We start from the raw sequence: 18,394 nt of genomic DNA on the forward strand, positions 1-18,394 counted from the left end.
TTCTGGCTCTCCAGTCTGTGATTTGGTACCTAACCAGCAGGGTGTTAGTTTTTCTTATTTTCTGGCATTGTACGATTGTAGTATAAATTAGAAGAGTGGTAATTGTGCCATAGGAGTACCTTATGATAAAACCTATTTAATTGGGCATCAGATTCTTAGTATAGAAATAATAGCAGCTGCAATGTTGTTATCAATGTTTTCCTGTTACATAATAAAAGCCTTGTGGCCAATAAATCTCACTGCTGGTTAGTCTCATACCTATGAAACTATATTTATAGGGATGATGATTGGACTAGTGATTTCACTACTATAGGAAACTCCTGCCAATGTAACTCAGGAGTCCCAGTATCCTACCGTCAAGCTGCCTCTTTTCTACATTCCTCTTACTGTCTTAGAGAGTTCTATAGATCACCTGTATGTGTCAGAGGTGACACTTGGAACTATGTCTTCCTGGTTCTGAGACTGGCCCCTTTATTCATTAATGCCATACTGTGTCTCTTAAATATAGTTTAACCAGAAGGGTTCAAAATAAGAGTTCTTTGTCATATACTTTATTTTTTGATTTTATTATATTATTTTGTTTTTATATTTCTGTTTCTTTAGAATTATCTTATTCTATGCTATATTTACTGTGTAACAGTTGTCTTCTAATTAAAATTTCTTGATGTGGTCTCAAAGTAAATTTTTTAGTGGATAATTTAATACTCTTAGGTAATGAAGTTAGTAATACTGATGAATTTTGATAGATTCTGTGGAGAAAACCTTCCTAATGGGTTCTTTTTTCACCTGTGACCAACTGAGTGTTGAATAATTGCTTAATTTGTTTCTATTTTTTCCATCTTCAAAATGGATATATTTTAATAAAGTGCTTTTCCCCCCTTTAATTGCAAAAAATATTATGATCTTTAATGTTATTAAATTTCTTTACTCATTTTTAATAACTAATGAGAACTCAAGCAGTGGAAGTGTTTACTGCAGTTTTGTTTGCAAACAATATTTTATCTGTATAGTGTACAATTTGGATTGAAGTGAACATACAAAAATCTCTCTTTGAAATTTTCTGTAAGAGTAATGTTATGTTATGTGTAAACTAATCCTAAATTGATTTAGGAATTTATATTCTTGGTGAGTGGTTTTATTCCCAAAGAGAAAACTGTTTCAAGAGACTAATATTTGAAGATAGAAAAGATTTGGGAATCTTTTAAAAATAGTTGTTTTTTTCTTTGTCTACTTGAGTGATTATATTTATTTTTACTAAAGGGATCAGGTAGGATTAAATCAAGTAGAAAACACTCTTACCTTACAAAGTAATCATGAACCTATATGCAGTGTATGAATAGAGGCTGGGACTCAGGAAGACCTGAGTTCAAATCCTGCCTACTGAGTTCAAATCCTGTATACTCTTACCTATCTGATGTTTGTCAAGTCACTTAATCATTCAGTTTCAGTTTCCTCATCTGTAAAGTGAGAGGAATTAGACTTGATAGCCTGAAAAGTCTCTTCCTGCTCTAAGTCTGTAATTCTCTTTCAGCCTTTGCCATATTCTTGCCGCCCTCTGTACTGTGCAAGCATGGTGAATCTGGTGCTGTGCTTTACAGGATTTAGGAAGAAAGAAGAACTGGTAAGTCTCTTTAAACAAACCAACCACCACAAAGGGTGCCTCTGATAATTTTGTAAACTGTATTGAGAGCCTTAATTGTACTGTTGTCATTTTAAAGAGATAATTGAAGGAAGAAATAGCACAGATCAGTTAGTTTAAAAAAAAAACTTAGAGCAGTTCTGAAGAGATTATTTTAAAATCTGTATGGACAAAACTTGGAAAAGAATTAAATATCTGATTTATATACCTTTGTAACTAGTGTTGAATATACAGCCTTGAAATAATGTACTATTTCAGTCTTCAGAGACTTCTCTGGTTCACAGAATATTGCAAATAATAAGAATTTAATATCTGATTTTGTTTATTTTTTGTTTTTGAGGGAAATGAAAGGGGAAATCAGTTTGATAAAATAGAGACTACTGAAGGGGGAAAAACTCAAATTTGATGCAGCATGTGGTGTTCGTTGTGGAAAAAATTCTGAATGTAAATAAGAACACTTAAAACCATTGCTTACATTAAGTTCAAGTAAAGGCTTTTTTTCCTAAGACTTTGAGGTTATTAAGCTATTATTATTGCTATTAAGTCTTTAATCTGTATGATAAAAATGAATCTCATGAAAAATCTTGTAGAAATAATTTAATCTAAAACAAGTTTACACTGATAATGTATAATTTGTGTTTTTGTTTTTTCTTGAGGTCAAATTGGTGACTTTGGCCCATTATATGGGTGGAACCATCCGAAAGGACTTTAATTCTAAAGTTACACATTTGGTGGCAAATTGTACACAAGGAGAAAAATTCAGGGTATGTATGATTTGTTATATCTTTAACTTTCACATAACATATTGCCTTATAAGTAGTGTGATACAGCAGTATTCTTTCAATTATTTACAAGACAGAAGGAGTTTTGTTCTACTTAACCAAGATTTTTAAGCCACCTCATTGTGGGTCTCTTCAACTGTAAAACATAAATTATTTGGGAATTTTTTCCCCAATGAAGAAGGCAGAAGCCTAACTGAACTTTTTTTTAACCAGGTAGAGAAATATAGGGTAGTATTATAGATTTCTCATGCTTAATTTATGGTCATTAACCATATATAGTGACTTGACCAAAGCCCTCCTTTGGCTATTATGGTTTGGTTAGGACTCTGATTGCTTGTGTACAATACTAGTGGAGCTCAGGTCATCGTAATGGGTCCTGCGATTATACATCAACTTGTCAAACAGGCAATCATAGTGTCACGAGACTCATGTGAAAACCAGATTTATTACAAGAGAAATGAACATGCATGTGGAGCCCAAAGGGCTACCAGTCTTTACAGAAGTTTGCATGTTATGACAGCAGAACAAAGGAGGGAGGAGATATAGGAAGGGGCATGACATTAGAGGGAGAAAGGTGCTATAAAGGCAGGAAAAGGACAAAACCCCTTCTGAAGGGGAGGAGCAAGGGTTGGCAAAAGGCCCATTCTTTTCTCTTGGGAACAGCTAGACTATGAAGATAGGAGGGTTTTCAAATCTACAGGGGTCCCAGCTGCATAAGCAGATTTCCCAGACATACTGCCTGGTGCCTGTCTTGACTCCCATGGACACACAAGGAATCCAATTTGGGATGCAAATAACAAATTATGTTAACCTGGGTGGGGGGGACCCTTCCATCTTTGACACAATTCAGGGCCTTCTCCATGTTCTGGGTCGAGTGTCTCTGGAAAATATGGCAACTCCAAAAGACAAGCTCAGGGGACCCCTTTACAGTTTCTAACAAACTTTTAAGTATTGGTCCAATGATGGACTTTCTGTCATTTTAAGAGGAGCCTAGTTGAGTTTGAAGAAGCTCATTGCTATGTTGACCTTGCCAGTGAATTTTTCAGCCACAACCACTCCCAAAGACAGTTCAGTAAAAAGTATTAGGGGGATTGTGATTTCTGATGGTGGAAACACATGCCAATTAAATTTCAGCTCCGTGAAGTATTGAAGTGCTTCCTGCTTCCTGATGTCTTGTTGATTTTGCTTTCTTTCCTTCTCCCGACCTTTTCCTCTCAGATTTTCTTTGAGCACTTGTCTAGACTTCTGTTGTCCTCATCATAGCCCACCTTGTATTGTACTTCTTTATCTCCATCTCCTTCATTAGATTATAAACTCCTCCAGGGGAGGGAACGTGCCATTTTTCATCTTTGTATCCCCATTGCTGAGCCCTGGTATGTTGTTCAAAATAGGTACTTAATAAATATTTCATGGATTGAATAGAACTGTGGTATTTATAAAGAACAGTTATGAATAACTGCACTTTGATATGCAGTGTTAGCTGACTATGTTGCTAAGGTGGGTAGATAATAGGCTGCTTATAGGTACCTAGAAGGCATTAGGAGAATTAAAATTTTGAGGGGGGCTTTATTCTATATACTGATGTGCTGCTTTTGACACTAAGAAAAAGACTTGTTGTCTTATATCTGGACAAGTCAAAATACCTTCTATGCATCCATCACCATGTTGTAACGGGGGGGGGGGGCATAAAGAAGCCTAAGATAAATCACTTTTGCCTGTGCTGCTGAGGAGAAGGAAGAGAATCCTGGAAAGGCTGTATGAAGAGAAGGGGAAGATGAAAGATAATCAAACTGTTAGTGCTGTGAATGAGGGCTTAGAAGGGCCGAGAAGGAAGGTGGCACAAGTTAGGGTGTGGTGGTGAATATGTGGACCTCTCTAAACTGTTAATATTCTCATTTGGTAGAAGGGCATAATCAGACTAGAAAGACTTACATCATAGGATTGTTGTGGGCAAAAGTCCTATGCAAACTTTAAAACAGTGTAGCTTATTGGAGAGAGATTATAGTATAGTTGAATCAATGCGAATTGGTAACAGAATATCACAAGTGAGGGCAGGGGAAGAGTCAAAGATAACGCTTGGATATTGGGCCAGTGATAATAAGCTGACATTTGTATACTGTTTGAAAGTTTTTAAAAGTGCTTCGAAGAGATCTCATTTGCTTATAATGGGTCCACTGACAGAAATAGTGAAAACAGAAGGAGGCGTAAGTTTTGGAGAAAGGATCTTTGTTTTGCAATTTTGAGCTTGACGTGCAGTTCTGAAGCTTGGGACCAAGGGTGGAGATACAGATTTGGGAGGCATCAGTTTAGAGATCATAGTTGAAGTTGTGGTAATGATTGAATGAAATTGCCAAGGGATACAATAGCATGGAAAACGGAATCTAGTCTTGTCTGATGGAAATACACTTTGGTTTTAGGTAATAAGTGAAAAATTAGGTTGTATAAATAGTATATGTACAGGTTATATCTACTTATGTGAAATGGTTCTTTAAATTTTCTGCTCTTTACAAGGAGAAAGAAATAGTCATTTGAGCTTAACTTAGTGTTGCCTCCTTATCAAGTAAAATGAGTATATGAGTGCTGGGAATCTTACTTTTTCTTAAATTCTGCCAAGTCCTTGCAGAGAAGTTTTTGATATATAGCAGGTGGAATTTTCCATAGAGTCTTGAGCCCTGGACAGAATAATGGAAAAAGTCACTCACACTAAGGGGTTATGGGCATGGCAGGCCTCTAAGAGGCCTTCTTTGCTGGGCTCCTTCAGAAAAGAAACTAGAGATAAAGGAAGTTGTGATAATGAACTTTGCCAATGTTCTTGTTTTGGCTGGGGATGCTTCTACTTATGAAAATAAATTTCACTGCAAGAAAATAATCGAATTATTTGGAGTTTTTTGGATAATAGATTCTTTACCTTTACTATATGAAACTTTACATTTTTCTTTTGTAATAATATTTTCCATATCTTTGTCTCAAAATTATACAAGCTGTATTATGAATTTGTATAAACTAATTTATAACTTCTTTATAGCAATTAAAGTTGGAGCTATATGAGATGACTATCCTTTAATTACTGACTTATTGTTATTATTAATAATGATTTTGTTTATTTTAGGCTGCTGTTAGTCTAGGCACTCCTATCATGAAGCCAGAATGGATTTTTAAGGCCTGGGAAAGGAGAAATGAACAGTAGGTGTTTTATTTAAGTATTTAAATTTCTTCCATAGATCTCACTAGAATTCAGCACATGAAGTTAAATGTCGGTCTTATTCCCTAAGTGAAGAAATTTAAGGTTTCATGGAAAATGTAAGAGAATAGAGTCCAAGAAGAAGGACGTGGATAGAAAAGTCCCCACAATTGAAGGTCCATTATGTGACTGCTATCTCCTCAGAATCTTCTTGGGAATTTTTAGTACGATGAATTACAGGCTCTTGTTGGTCTCTACATTGAACCATTTGCCAAGTGCTGTTGTTTGTATCTTGGTCGTCTTTCTCACGTCCCCTCCTTTTCCTTTACTTCTGCTGCTCCCACCTCAGTTCATACCCTCATTACGTGGTCTGCTTTAGGAAGAGGTAGGAAGTGGCAGAAGATCATGATGCTCCTTGAATGCTGGGCAGAGGTGTTTGAGCAGTAGGAGATAGGACCAGATCTATATCTAAAAAAGATGCTTTTGGCAGCCATATGCAAAGCGGGCTGAAGGAAGGAAGGATGGAGGTTAGCCAGAGCTATCAGACAAGTGGTAACTGCCAGGAGGATGGTGGCAGTGGGAAGAGAATGGGAGGAAGGAGGAGGCTCTTGGTTCTGTAGGTTTTAATCCTTTTGTTTCACCGTTTTAAAGTGTTTACAGATTTTAACGTTCTTTGGCATTCATATAAAAAAGACCAGGGCAGGGATTGGAATTTTTTTTTTAAAGTAATCGGGGTTAAGTAACTTGCTCAAGGTTACATGGCCAGTTATTTCTGGGTGTGGTGCTAAGTATCTGAGCCCGGATTCAATCCCCAGGTCATCCCGACACTGGAGCCGGTGCTCTTACTCGCTGAGCCACCTGGCCACCCATTGGAATTTTTTTTAAAGAGATCATTCATGGCAAAATAAATTGCTATATTCAATTTCCACTTCAGAATGAGAGATGCACTATTTTCAATGACTGTTTATTCACATTTTAAAGCCTCTGAGCAATTAGAAGAGTTTTACAAATTTGGTCTAGTTAATATTTTTGAATTGGGGCTTAACTCCTCTTTCTCCCCCAAACTCATTCCTTTCCTAGATTTCTTTCTGCCTTCTGGGGGCATCACCATTTTTCCAGTGTCCTGAGTTTACCAACTAGGTCAAATCATCCTTGGCTCCCCATTCCCCTTCATTTCACATGGCCATTTAGGTCCACATTTTTATCTCCACAGCCTTGCTCACTTAGATTCTCTCACAGTCACTGCCCAAGATCAGGACCATCACTTTTTTGCCTGGACTGTCAAAGTCACCTCCATATTGATCTCTACCTCAGGACTCTTCCCCATCCTAGTCTATCTTCCACACTGTTGCCAAAGGAATATTCTCTAAGTACTGGTCTGACAAAGGCACTCCCCACACCAATGACTCCAGCTTCTTTCTGTTGCCTCAGGGATTGAGTATGAAATCCTCAAACTGGTTGGCTTTCAAAACCCTTCCCCACATGGCCCCAGTCTCTCTTCCCTACCCCATGTTCTATTACCCTCCTTGTTCATCATGTTTCTCCATATTGTCACCTGTTCTTCTTGCCTTTGCCTTCTGCCTGCTGTCTTACTTCCAGCAAGGCTCAGCTAAGCACCACCTTATGCACGAAGCTTCTCTGGAACTCCTCTGTCTTATACTTGTTCTGTTTCTTCCCCTTCCCTAACCCTAAACGTAAGCACCCCTAGAGCAGGAACTGACTTCTTGTTTTTGTCTCCCCAGCTTGGTGCCTGGCACTGGGCACATGTTTAAGGAATGATCATTGATTGATTGTCTTTGTGTTTAGGGATTTCTGTGCTGCAGCTGATGAATTTAGAAATGAATTTAAAGTCCCTCCATTTCAAGATTGCATGCTGAGTTTTCTGGGATTCTCAGATGAGGAGAAGGCTAATATGGAAGAAATGACTGAAATGCAAGGTGATCTAATTTGATACATTTAAATGGGGTTGAATCAAAGAAATTAATTTTCTCCTCTTATCTAGTATTGTTTCATTCTATAAATTTTAAAATGTTTGGATTGGGAAAGAAACCTTTTAGTCACTGTTGGCTTTTACCTTTCACTTTAGGAGGTCACTATTTGCCAGTTGGAGATGAACGGTGCACACACCTCATAGTTGAAGAAAATGCAATAAAACAGCTTCCATTTGAACCTTCAAAGAAACTTTATGTTGTAAAACAAGAGGCAAGTAATTCTACTTGTTAAACCTTTTAAAAAACATTGTCTAGGTATGTTCTGAGGAAGGTGAAGTTTGTATAGTACCAAGAGTGAGGAACAACCGCCAGGCAGCTTCCATGCTTACCTGGCTCCCAGGAAATCCCCATCCATGAGACCAAACCAGACCCCGAAGCAGGGGTTCTTCAGTCTGGAGAAGACTGGGCATCCCTTCTTAGAACATTGTTCTTAAATACATGAAACCATGTCTGACAACAGAGATCAATTAGAGGGGAACTGTTATTAAGTGAAAAAGGTTCGTGGTCTGCAGGTTAAGAACCATTGCCCTACAGGAGAACACCCAGCGTACTGCCCAGCTGCTCTCTAGAGGATCCATAGGGGAGCAGTTAAGGATGCAGGGGACAAGCAAGTGGGATTGGCTTGTTCTTTGCATCGATGGAGGATTCATTGAGGTATATAAAAATATTTCAACTTCCATTCATAAATCATTATTCAGACATAGAAAACGGTAAGAGAAAACAAAAATGAAATTAAAAACTAAATTGTAAGTGATTGTACACATCTTTGAAAGTTGTTAATGACCATTTAAAAGTCCTTTACTCAAAAGGTGTAGTATGAACTTTACCATAGTAGTACTCACATTGTACTAGTTTTCATCATTGTTTTTCTTTCTGTTGTAACTTCTATAGTGGTTTTGATCCTTTTTTTTCTTTTCTTTTTTTTTTAAAAGCAATCAGGGTTAAGTAACTTGCTTAAAGTTACACGGCCAGTTATTTCTGGGTGTGGTGCTGAGTATCTGAGCCTGGGATTTGATCTCCAGGTCATCCCGACACTGGAGCAGGTGCTCTTACTCGCTGAGCCACCTGGCTGCCCCTAAGCAATTGGGGTTAAGTAATTTGCTCAAGGTTACACGGCCAGGTGTTTCTGGGTGGGTACTAAGTGTCTGAGCCCGGGATTCAATCTCCAGGTCATCCTGACACAGGAGCCGGTGTTCTTACTTGCTGTGCTACCTGGCTGCCCTGATCCTTTTTTTCTTAATTTCATGTTTTTCCATATTCATTATTTTTATTTTTTCCATCCAGATGTGATTGCATTGGTGTATGAAATTCCAACCAATATAGATTAGCAACTGTTATGTTTTTCTTTCCCTCATTGTTCCTTCCCCTCAACCATTTCCTTAAACAATAAAGGTAAGGGAAAGCAAACTAACCAAGGTACTGAGGAAAGTCTAATATGCCGTGTTCCACATCTGTATCCCTTACACTCCTACAAAAAGATAGAGTAGATGCCATCTCAGATGTTTTCTTTTGGGACTAAGCCTGGTCACCACAATTTACCTGCATTCAGCTTGTTTTGCTGCACTTTGTGTTGACATTGTTGTAGTCATTGTCTACATTTTTATGATCATTTTGCTTCACTTTTACAACAATTATGTAATTCTTTTCTAGTTGATGCCTTGTTTATGATTCTTTGCTTGTACAAAAAATACTACAACTAGGATGAGAAAGGAATGGATCAACTGGGAAAGAATTTTTGTACCAAATATCATAAATAATGAAAGGCCAAAAATCTTTCTCGAGTAAATAAACTGTTTCAAGCAAAGCATATAAACAGTTTTTTGAAGGATGCTCTAAATCATTAATGATGAAATGCAAATGGGAACAACTCTGAGGTTTTATTTCATAATCAGCAAATGGACAAAGGTGGTGAAAGATGGGAATAGTTAGTATTGAAAAGGCTGTGCAGAGATGGGGCACACTGCTGGAGCTGGTGGTGGAGCTGGATAGGGTTCTGATCATTCTGGATAGCCATTTGAAATTATGCCGAGTGACTGGAATGTCCATACACTGACTCAGATTATGATGTTAGGCATGTACCCAAATGAGTTCAGTGATAAAAGGCAGGCCCATTATACTCCACAGACTTTGAAAGAGTAGTCTCCTATAGTGCCAGGTTAAGTGAATTGCCTTGGGTGACACAACCATTAGGGAGCCCAGGAAAGAAAGACTTGACTCCAGATTTTCCTGAACTTGAGTGTGGTCCTTCACACATGCGTTACTGCCGCTCATTTATACGGTCTGGTAACACTCCATTATTTTCATAGCCTTTCCCCTTATTCGACATCCAGTTTGTTTCTCATTTTTACTGTTATGTTGGCTCAGCTGCCAGACCAGCCTCTGGAGCTGTTATCAAGGCAGTGGAAGGTAACCTTTTTGGTGAGGGGACCTGTTATTGCTATAATCAGGAGCACTTGCTTAGCAGCTGCCACTAATGGGCAAGGTAAACGCAAGCCTTGAAATTGCAGCGTTTGCCCTGGAAATAGTAGCATCCTGCAGACTGTGATCCTACTTCCAGCTTTACCTCCCACCACCATCACTGATGGTAAGGTGGGGTGGGGGGAGCAACCTTTGTGGAGAACACCTTCACCAACTGCTAACCAGCTGCCAACCATGGCAGGTAAGACCAGCAGCCCTTGGAATAGCAACATGCTGCCTCTCCTACACCACCTGATCCCCACAGCCTTTGTCCAGGGAGCTTCCTGTCTATACATGTGCTAAGCCTGGCCAGCTTAACACTCACAGCTACTGAAGACCCAGAGAAGGAGCTCTCACCACTGTAGATAATCTGTGTTCTGGTCAAGTGAATCATTTTATCAGGGGAAATAGTGGCAAAAGATGCATTCCCATCTGCTTTGCTTCAGTACCTTAAGAACCTCTGGGCATCTTCTTCTGAGCTGTAGCAGAAGCAGAAGCCTCCCATGTATGTTGTCTGCCCTGTAGAATGTGAGCTTCTCGAGCACGTAAGCCCTGTCTTCAGGAGGCTTGTACTGAGTTCTTACTGTGCTGTAGCATCCGCAGCAGGACAGGCCTTGGTACACTGTAAGGGCTTGATAATAAATACATTCCTTTTCATTCCTTTGAACCAGAAGTTTTTCTAACGATATTTCTGTACAGATTTTCTTTTCCCCGTCGTTCCCTTTGGGTTGTGGCCCAGCAGTGGGATTGTGAGCCGCTAGATGGTAGAGTAGGTGGAGTACAGAACACATGAAGTCGGGAAGGTCTGGGATCAGATCTTGTCTCAGAAACTAGACTCAGAGCAAATCAAGTAGCCTCTCTGTGCCTTGGTTTCTTTATCTGTAAAATGGGGATAATAGCACCTACCTCACATGGCTGTCGTGATGATCAAGTGAAATGATTTGTAGAGATAGTTTTAGTTTTTCAGAACTGAATCCTAGCTGTTAATTATTAGCCAAAATAATTGTATATTCCCTAATAAATAACTGTAAATTTCTCCACAGATAAGTTGGGTACAGCTTGATAACTTTATCAACAAAGTAATGCTGTGTTCTTTTTTATTTTCTTTTTTCCAACTACAGCCATGCCAGTGATTTTGTTTGTATTTTATTATTGTTGTCCGTTTGGGTATCAGGTATCAAGGTTCCTTTAATTTCAAATTTAAATTTTAAAATATATATCTTTGTAGTTGTTAGACATTTGACACACATTTTTACATAGTGGTTAATTCATATTTTTCATATCCTTTAATCTGTTGTCCTTTGACTAATGACATGGCAAACTGAGTAATAATGTAAATATATATATGAATAATATGATAATTTTTATCTATTTTTATACTTATATGCCAGACTTTTTTATAAGTGTTTGATATAATGATTTTTACCCATTAGTTTATTTCTAGATGCATTACTTTTTGTTGTATAAGATACTTTTATTTTTACATACTCAAATTATTCTGTTCTATAATAAAGATTTCAAGTCTTCTTTGTTGAATTATTTTCCTTTGGTCCTTTTCAGTGGTTCTGGGGCAGTATTCAGATGGATGCCAGAGCTGGAGAATCTATGTATTTATATGAAAAGGTATAAAAATTATTTCTTCTTGCATTCAGAGAGAACATGTAATAAATGGTGTAAATATAGCCTCTTTTAATCCTTAGAGTACTTCATAATTTTTATCTCAAAGACCAGGCCTCTGAGATATGTGAACTGATATGCAAAAGCCTTAGTATTCATAGAAAATAATTTTAAATTAGTTACAAAATAATGTTATTTTTCCTCCAGCCATAAATGAAAACAATCATGTCAATAAATTCAGAATAATAGAAACCCAAATGGAGACCCTTTCTATGATTTTTTTTAAGTTCTCATGTTCCTAATATAAAATTGTAAAACATACTTTAGAAAGTTAATCAAAATTTTACTTTTAGGCAATTACAGTTCTTTATTTACTATTAAATTTCATAAGGCTTCAGACTTGTCTGAAATAAATGTAAGATCTGAATTTTGTACAAATTGGACTATAGTGTGGTTAATGTATACATAGAGATATTTATTTTTTGGGTTTTATTTTTCTTTTTGTGGGGGGGGGCAGGAGGGCAGTTGGAGTTAAGTGACTTGCCCAAGGTCACATGGCTAGTCAGTGTTAAGTGTCTGAGGCCAGATTTGAAATCAGGTCCTCCTGACTCCAGGGCCGGTGCTCTGTTCACTGCACCACCTAGCTGTCCCCATTTATATAAATACACACACACTCACACTTTTATGTATGTATATATATATTTTCATGTCTTAATAACTAATACAAAGCATTTGTGTTTGACTTTAGGCTAATACTCCTGAACTCAAGAAATCGGTGTCACTCCTTTCTTTGAGTACCCCAAACAGCAATCGTAAGAGACGCCGTTTAAAAGAGACACTTGCTCAGCTGGCGAGAGAAACTGATATATCCCCATTCCCCCCTCGTAAACGCCCATCGGCTGAACATTCCCTTTCTATAGGGTCACTGTTGGATATCTCCAACACACCGGACTCCAGTAGTAACTATGGAGGTAAATTGCGTTCTAATAAATTCATTTTGAATATTAAATACAAATCTTGTTAGAATATAGGTAAGTGGAGAGAGTCTCTTCACATATTTCTATTGTAGTCAGTCAAAACCATTTATTACAGGCCTGTATGATTACCTATAATGTAAAAAGCAGAGTCTTAAGGAATTTGAGGAATATAAAAAGCATAAGACATAGTTCCTATCTTCATACGACCTATAAAATAGTTGTGGAGAAAAGATAGGGGTACAAAGTGTGTAACAGCATTCTATACCACCATAAGATGTTGCAAAATATGTGATTAGTTAGCAGAATGGATAAGGGCAGTGATTGTGCTGTGCACTTGGAGGCTTTTTGATGAATTGTCCTTTGAGGAGATGAAATTTATGCTGGAAATTTAAGATTGGGTCAGATTTAAATACAAGATGGGAAAGTACAAAGTATGTATCAGGACAGTCGGTAGACTTATTGGAAGAATTGTAAGGTTATTTTAGAGAAGTAGGAAATAAGAGAGTGGAAAGGTTACTTAGAGCCATGTTCTAGAAGGCCTTGAAAATCAGACAGCGGAGCTCATTTCCCTTATCCTTCAGGAGATCTTTCAGCAGGTGGAAGGAGATGCTTAAAAAGGATGACTAAATCTGAGGTAAGATGAATTAGAGAAAGTAGACAATAAGGAGACTAAAGGCAATTGTAAGGAGAGCAAATAGTAGGTTTGGAAAGGAGAGAACGACTGTCATCTCAGTGAGAAGGAAGAAAAGAAGCTTGGTGGGAATGAGGGATTGGAAAGCACCAGTGATGACTAAGTCGTTGCGCCAGGACACCATACAGATGGTGTCACCGTTAGCATGAATGTAGAAGCTGGGGGATGGAGGTTGGTTTTGGGAAGAAGAAATGTTGGGTAGGAAAAGAGTAGGAACAGTTGGATATGATGGCAGAGTATTGAAGTGCAAATAGCATTCAGTCTGAAAAATGGGACTGGGGTATATACCTGTGGCTAAAACTAGAGATTTGGGGATCATCCTCATTAAGGCCTTGGATAAAACCAGAAGAGTAAATGTGATCTCTAAAGAGAGAATTTATAAGGTGAAAAGAGTCAATGACTCAGGATTAAATTTCAAGAAACATCCCTTATAGGGAAGAAAAGAGCCAATGAAAGACATAGGATCAATCAATTATTTAGATGAAGAAATAGCTAAGTAGGGAAAGAGTAAAGGTTTCTATATCTGTAAATTTGCTTTGTTAGGTAACTAGAGAAATGTACATCGTTGAAGATATTGGATGACTTTTCCCACCCCTTTTACTACTCAGTGCCACCACCTGCATCTACTGTATTATGTCTTCAGTTTCTTCATTACAGCCTTGAAGAGCCTATAATTCTGTTGGTTCTCTTCACCCGTGTTGATGTAACACCTCTGTAGCTTTGAGAATTGTGACGGAGAAGTCCATCAGCTTGTATACTAGTGATAAGCTTCTCCAAACTTAACCAGGCCAATCCCCAGTCACCTAGACTATCACCAGACTCATACCCATTGTGGCCAGATTTAGAGGACTTGGCTAATGTGCTTCCCTGGAATATCCTTAGAGAACCTGGAGTTAGCTCCAGAAGTATCAGACTAGAGCCAGTGTATCTCCCTGCTGCCCCCAAATACCTTGGTCTTCATCTTGTCCTTCCTCCTCTTTTGATGGAAGAGGGACCCTCACGTCCATCCTGATCCTCTTACTGAGCGCTCTCTTTTTTCTTTTATTTCAGTGTTTTTCCTGGGGTGGGCTTTGGAGTCATCACCAAGATATACATGCCCTTCTGTGTACAAAGCATTGTCATTTCTATCTTTAGTTTTCCCAAAATATAGTAATATGAATAGTATATTTGGTGATGATGGTTTTATGTTATTGATGCTTCATTTGTTTCTGAAAGGAAAACACATTTTCTGGCCCCTTTGAAAGAAATGCTCTTGACCTATTCTTTTTCTCTGAAGACCTGAGCTGTTTATTTTCAGATTTCATGAAGTGTCACATTTGTTTCTTAGTGATAGAATTGCTTTGGTTTTGACTGATAAACTTCATGCATCTAACATACTTTGAATGCTGAGAAATAGGATATATTGTTATATCTTTGAGAATTGTCGCTTACGAATTTTTGTGATATCATTTTTCATGCTTAGAGATTTAACTTCTAATCAGATGAATTTAGCTGTTGCCCAGGATAGGTTTCCCCACCAATTTCTAATAGATATTTTGGCAGAAATAGTCAAGAGAATATTGCAATATTTTGATCTATTGCTTGGAATTCCAGTGACCTTAAGCAAATCCTATAGGAGAAGCATAGCATAGAAGAATGCTAGCAGTTCTTTTGTGCTTTAATAAAATAATCATTTAAAATCATTACTGAATTCATAATAACTTTGGTCATTTTTTAAAAAAAGTCAATAAGCACATAATTACTATCATGGGGATTTGTGAAATTATTTGCTATTAAAAAGAGATCTTCCTACTCATTATTTGGGAAACACCATATTGGACTTTGTGCTGTTCATCCCTTTTCTCCTGTGCCTTCATCTCTTCCTTTCAATTAGCACCTTCCCATCTACCTTGAGAGGCGGCATGAGATAAAAAGACTTCTGCACTTAGAGTCAGAGGTGATATGAGGCAAATCACTGCACTTTGGAGCCTCATGTTCTTGATCTCTAAAAGGGTGCCAGTAATGCCTGGGGTATTTATGGTGATCAAATGGAACAAAGTGCTTTGTAAATTTAAAATGCCACACAAATGTCTATTGTCACTACACTGCCAACGTGCCCACATCTCCTTAAAAACAAACATGCAAGCACACACTCAGTGTTTGGTTAAAAGCTTTCTGTAGTCTCAACTTGGCCTCCTGTCTAACCTTAACTGCCATTACTCTTCAATAAAATCCTTCACACCAACCAGCATAGCACTTCACACATGGTGCTTTAAGATTTGCAAGCACTTTTCCTTTGGTGAGGACAAGAAATGCTAGTTTGAGAAAACCCTATCTCAGAGGTGAAGTGACTGAGTTGTTATCACGCAGCTTGTATTGAGCCAGGATTCAAGCCCTTCTCCTGATTCCAGATTCACCCTCCAGTCTGTGTGTCCTCCCACAGTCTAGATTCTGCTGTTTACGTCCTGTCATGTCTAGAATAAAGCGCCCCTTCTTTCCTCTGGGCTCCCGAGCAGTATTTAGGAAGTAACGAGGGTGCAGTAGGAACACTTGTTTTTGGACACTGAAGATTTGGATCCCAGCTCTCCTTTCTTACTGGTGATCTTGAACTGAATGTAAAATGAGGGCAGTAGTGGCCACCCCCTTATCTCAGATTCTGAGAACTTGGTCTTCCTACTTTGAGCCATACTGGGATGAAGGCTGCACAAGGACTCAGTTTTCTCATCTGTAAAAGGAGGCATTTGGGGTCTGTGGCCAAGGCACGGGCAGCCTACCTCTTATGCTGTATTTTTAAGTTGTGTCAAAGAAGGGACCATGCTTATACAACTTTGATGTATCCTGCACAGAAGCTTAAACTAGGGGCTTCTGTGGAATGAAGGATCTACTTTTTTTGTATTAAGTTATTTTCTTTTCCCCAACAAGTAAGCTATTGAGGGCTTGCTCTTTGCAAAGACATTTTGCTTGAGTTTCAAGTAAGAGTTGTTAGTAATATACAAAAGGTAAATAGGTTTTCTTTCCTGGCATAGGAAATTAATTTTTGTAGAAACTTTTGTTTGAGAAGAAAAGTACTTAATTAGCAAGTTTTACTTAAAAAGCAAAACAAACCTTTGCTTTTGAAAGAATTTGAGGTGACTATTAAGAGATAAAAATTTTAAAGTTAGCATTAGCAGTTTGATCTTACGGAGTATAGTTTTAAATACAAATACGGAATTTACTTTTGAAAGATTTGCTGTATAACATCTCAGTCTTATCAGTGCAGGAAAAATGACTAACTGTGCTGATACTTGGATACTAAATATTGCAGAGTTAATAAACTTTCAGAATATGGAATTTCCAAGTTTCTAAAAAGATAGTTTTGACCTGGAAACCAGTTTATGTTAGGACTCTGGTGGAGAAAATAACGCTAGATTAACAATGAGAGGAAATTCGATTTCTACGGCCTGGCCCTGGTACTTGTTGTATGGCTTCTTTTTTAAATGCCATTTAAACTTTTTCTTTCATTTTCCTACTAAAATGGGGATTCTTATTACTTTATGAAGCTGTGAGAATCCACCGAAATGATGATTTAAGGGTATAAAATACTATTCGTAGCTCAAGTACTGATTTGGTTACATTTGTAAGACTAACTTGTTTTAAACCTGAAGTTAAATGAGTACTTTGCTTTTTTGAAACATTTTGCGTTTAGAAATTAAAAAAAAATTTTTTTTTTTAGAAACACCAAAATCTTGTACTAAGCCTTCCAAAAATTCCACTCCTATTCCTCCAAAGCAGTCAGCAAGGTGGCAGGTGGCAAAAGAACTTTATCAGACTGAAAGTAATTATGTAAATATCTTGGAAACAATTATTCAGGTAAGTCCAAATTGGTGGGATTTGTTTGTTTTGATGTGTCTGATGTAAGATTCAAAATATATGTACTAGAAAAAAGATGTGAAGACAGACTCTACAATTAGGATGCTAAAATGTGTATGGCCAGAATTGGAAGTAGGGACTATGAGCTGTTCTCTAAAAGCAGTCAGCACAATGGTAGACTTCAAAGAAGTTAATGTTCTTGGAGAAATAGGGCTTCTGTTCATGTGGGATGAATTTAATGCCACTCCTCACCCCTCTGAGAGGCCCTTGTGAAGCTCCACCTGATTTTTAAAGAAACATGTTTGGAGTCTCAGGGATGATTTCAGCATTGGGCTGTTTTTCCACTTCCCTGTTTACATTAGAACTTAGCTTTCTGCAGTGCCATTGTTTGGTAGGCAGCTCCCTGGGAGCATAAACGTGGCTGCTGTCAGCTGTGTGGGGGAACAGAAGACCCCTGAGAGTGGAATCCGGAAGTCCTTGAGTCCTTCACCTTCCATTGGGGGTTTCTTGGCAAAGACACTTGAGTGGTTTCCCATTTTCTTCCTAGCTCATTTCACAGATGAGGAACTGAGGCAAACAGGGTTAAGTGACTTGCCCAGGGCCACACAGCTAATAAGTGTCTGAGACTCAGATTTCAACTTAGAGATGAGTCTTCCTGACTCTAGACCCATCGCTTCTCCACCCATCTGCTCAGGGACAGGAAGACTGAATTCAAATCCGGACCTCAGCCACTTACTAGCTGTGTGACTGGGCAATCACATAACCTCTCTAAGCCTCAAATTCCTCATCAGATTCCTCCTTCCATCATCATTTGCTTCAAAGATTAAATATGAAGATCAAATAAAAGTACATGTGTAAAGCCCTTTACAAACCAAACCTTAAAGCTCTGTAGAAATGCTATCATCATCATCATTGTCATTGTCATCATTATCATTATTAGCATTTCAGAAGCCCAGGGAACATAACAGGAAAGCTGGTATAGCATTCATATGCTAGAATGCTAAGCATGAATTTATCAAAGCCTTCATTTGAAAGACTGCAGCCTAAACCATGGCAGCATGCTTCTTCCTTTCTATTTCCATTACATGAGAAATTTTCTGTATTTCAAATGGTATAACCATTAATTTTAGTTTTAGGTTCTCATTGAGGAACCTAATTCTGTTGCTATCTATCTATCCATCTATCCATCTATCTATCTATCTATCTATCTATCTATCTATCTATCTATCTA

General features: G+C 38.0%; 1 protein-coding gene across 4 annotated transcripts in view; it reads left to right on the plus strand.

The window, feature by feature from the left end:
• Positions 1–18,394, plus strand: part of ECT2 (epithelial cell transforming 2) — a 63,008-nt gene that overhangs the window by 11,458 nt on the left and 33,156 nt on the right. For all 4 annotated transcript variants that reach the window (XM_069083596.1, XM_069083599.1, XM_069083597.1 and 1 more), the window contains 8 exons: positions 1,532–1,621; positions 2,296–2,403; positions 5,531–5,604; positions 7,409–7,539; positions 7,689–7,804; positions 11,611–11,673; positions 12,416–12,638; positions 17,027–17,163. In XM_069083596.1, coding sequence (XP_068939697.1) covers positions 1,532–1,621; positions 2,296–2,403; positions 5,531–5,604; positions 7,409–7,539; positions 7,689–7,804; positions 11,611–11,673; positions 12,416–12,638; positions 17,027–17,163 — 942 coding nt within the window. The remainder of the gene's footprint in view (positions 1–1,531; positions 1,622–2,295; positions 2,404–5,530; positions 5,605–7,408; positions 7,540–7,688; positions 7,805–11,610; positions 11,674–12,415; positions 12,639–17,026; positions 17,164–18,394) is intronic.

The sequence above is a fragment of the Petaurus breviceps genome, unplaced genomic scaffold, assembly GCF_028583685.1.
Source record: "Petaurus breviceps papuanus isolate PSGF00001 unplaced genomic scaffold, PetGlider_PUasm1.0 173, whole genome shotgun sequence".
Taxonomy (NCBI): Eukaryota; Metazoa; Chordata; class Mammalia; order Diprotodontia; family Petauridae; genus Petaurus; species Petaurus breviceps.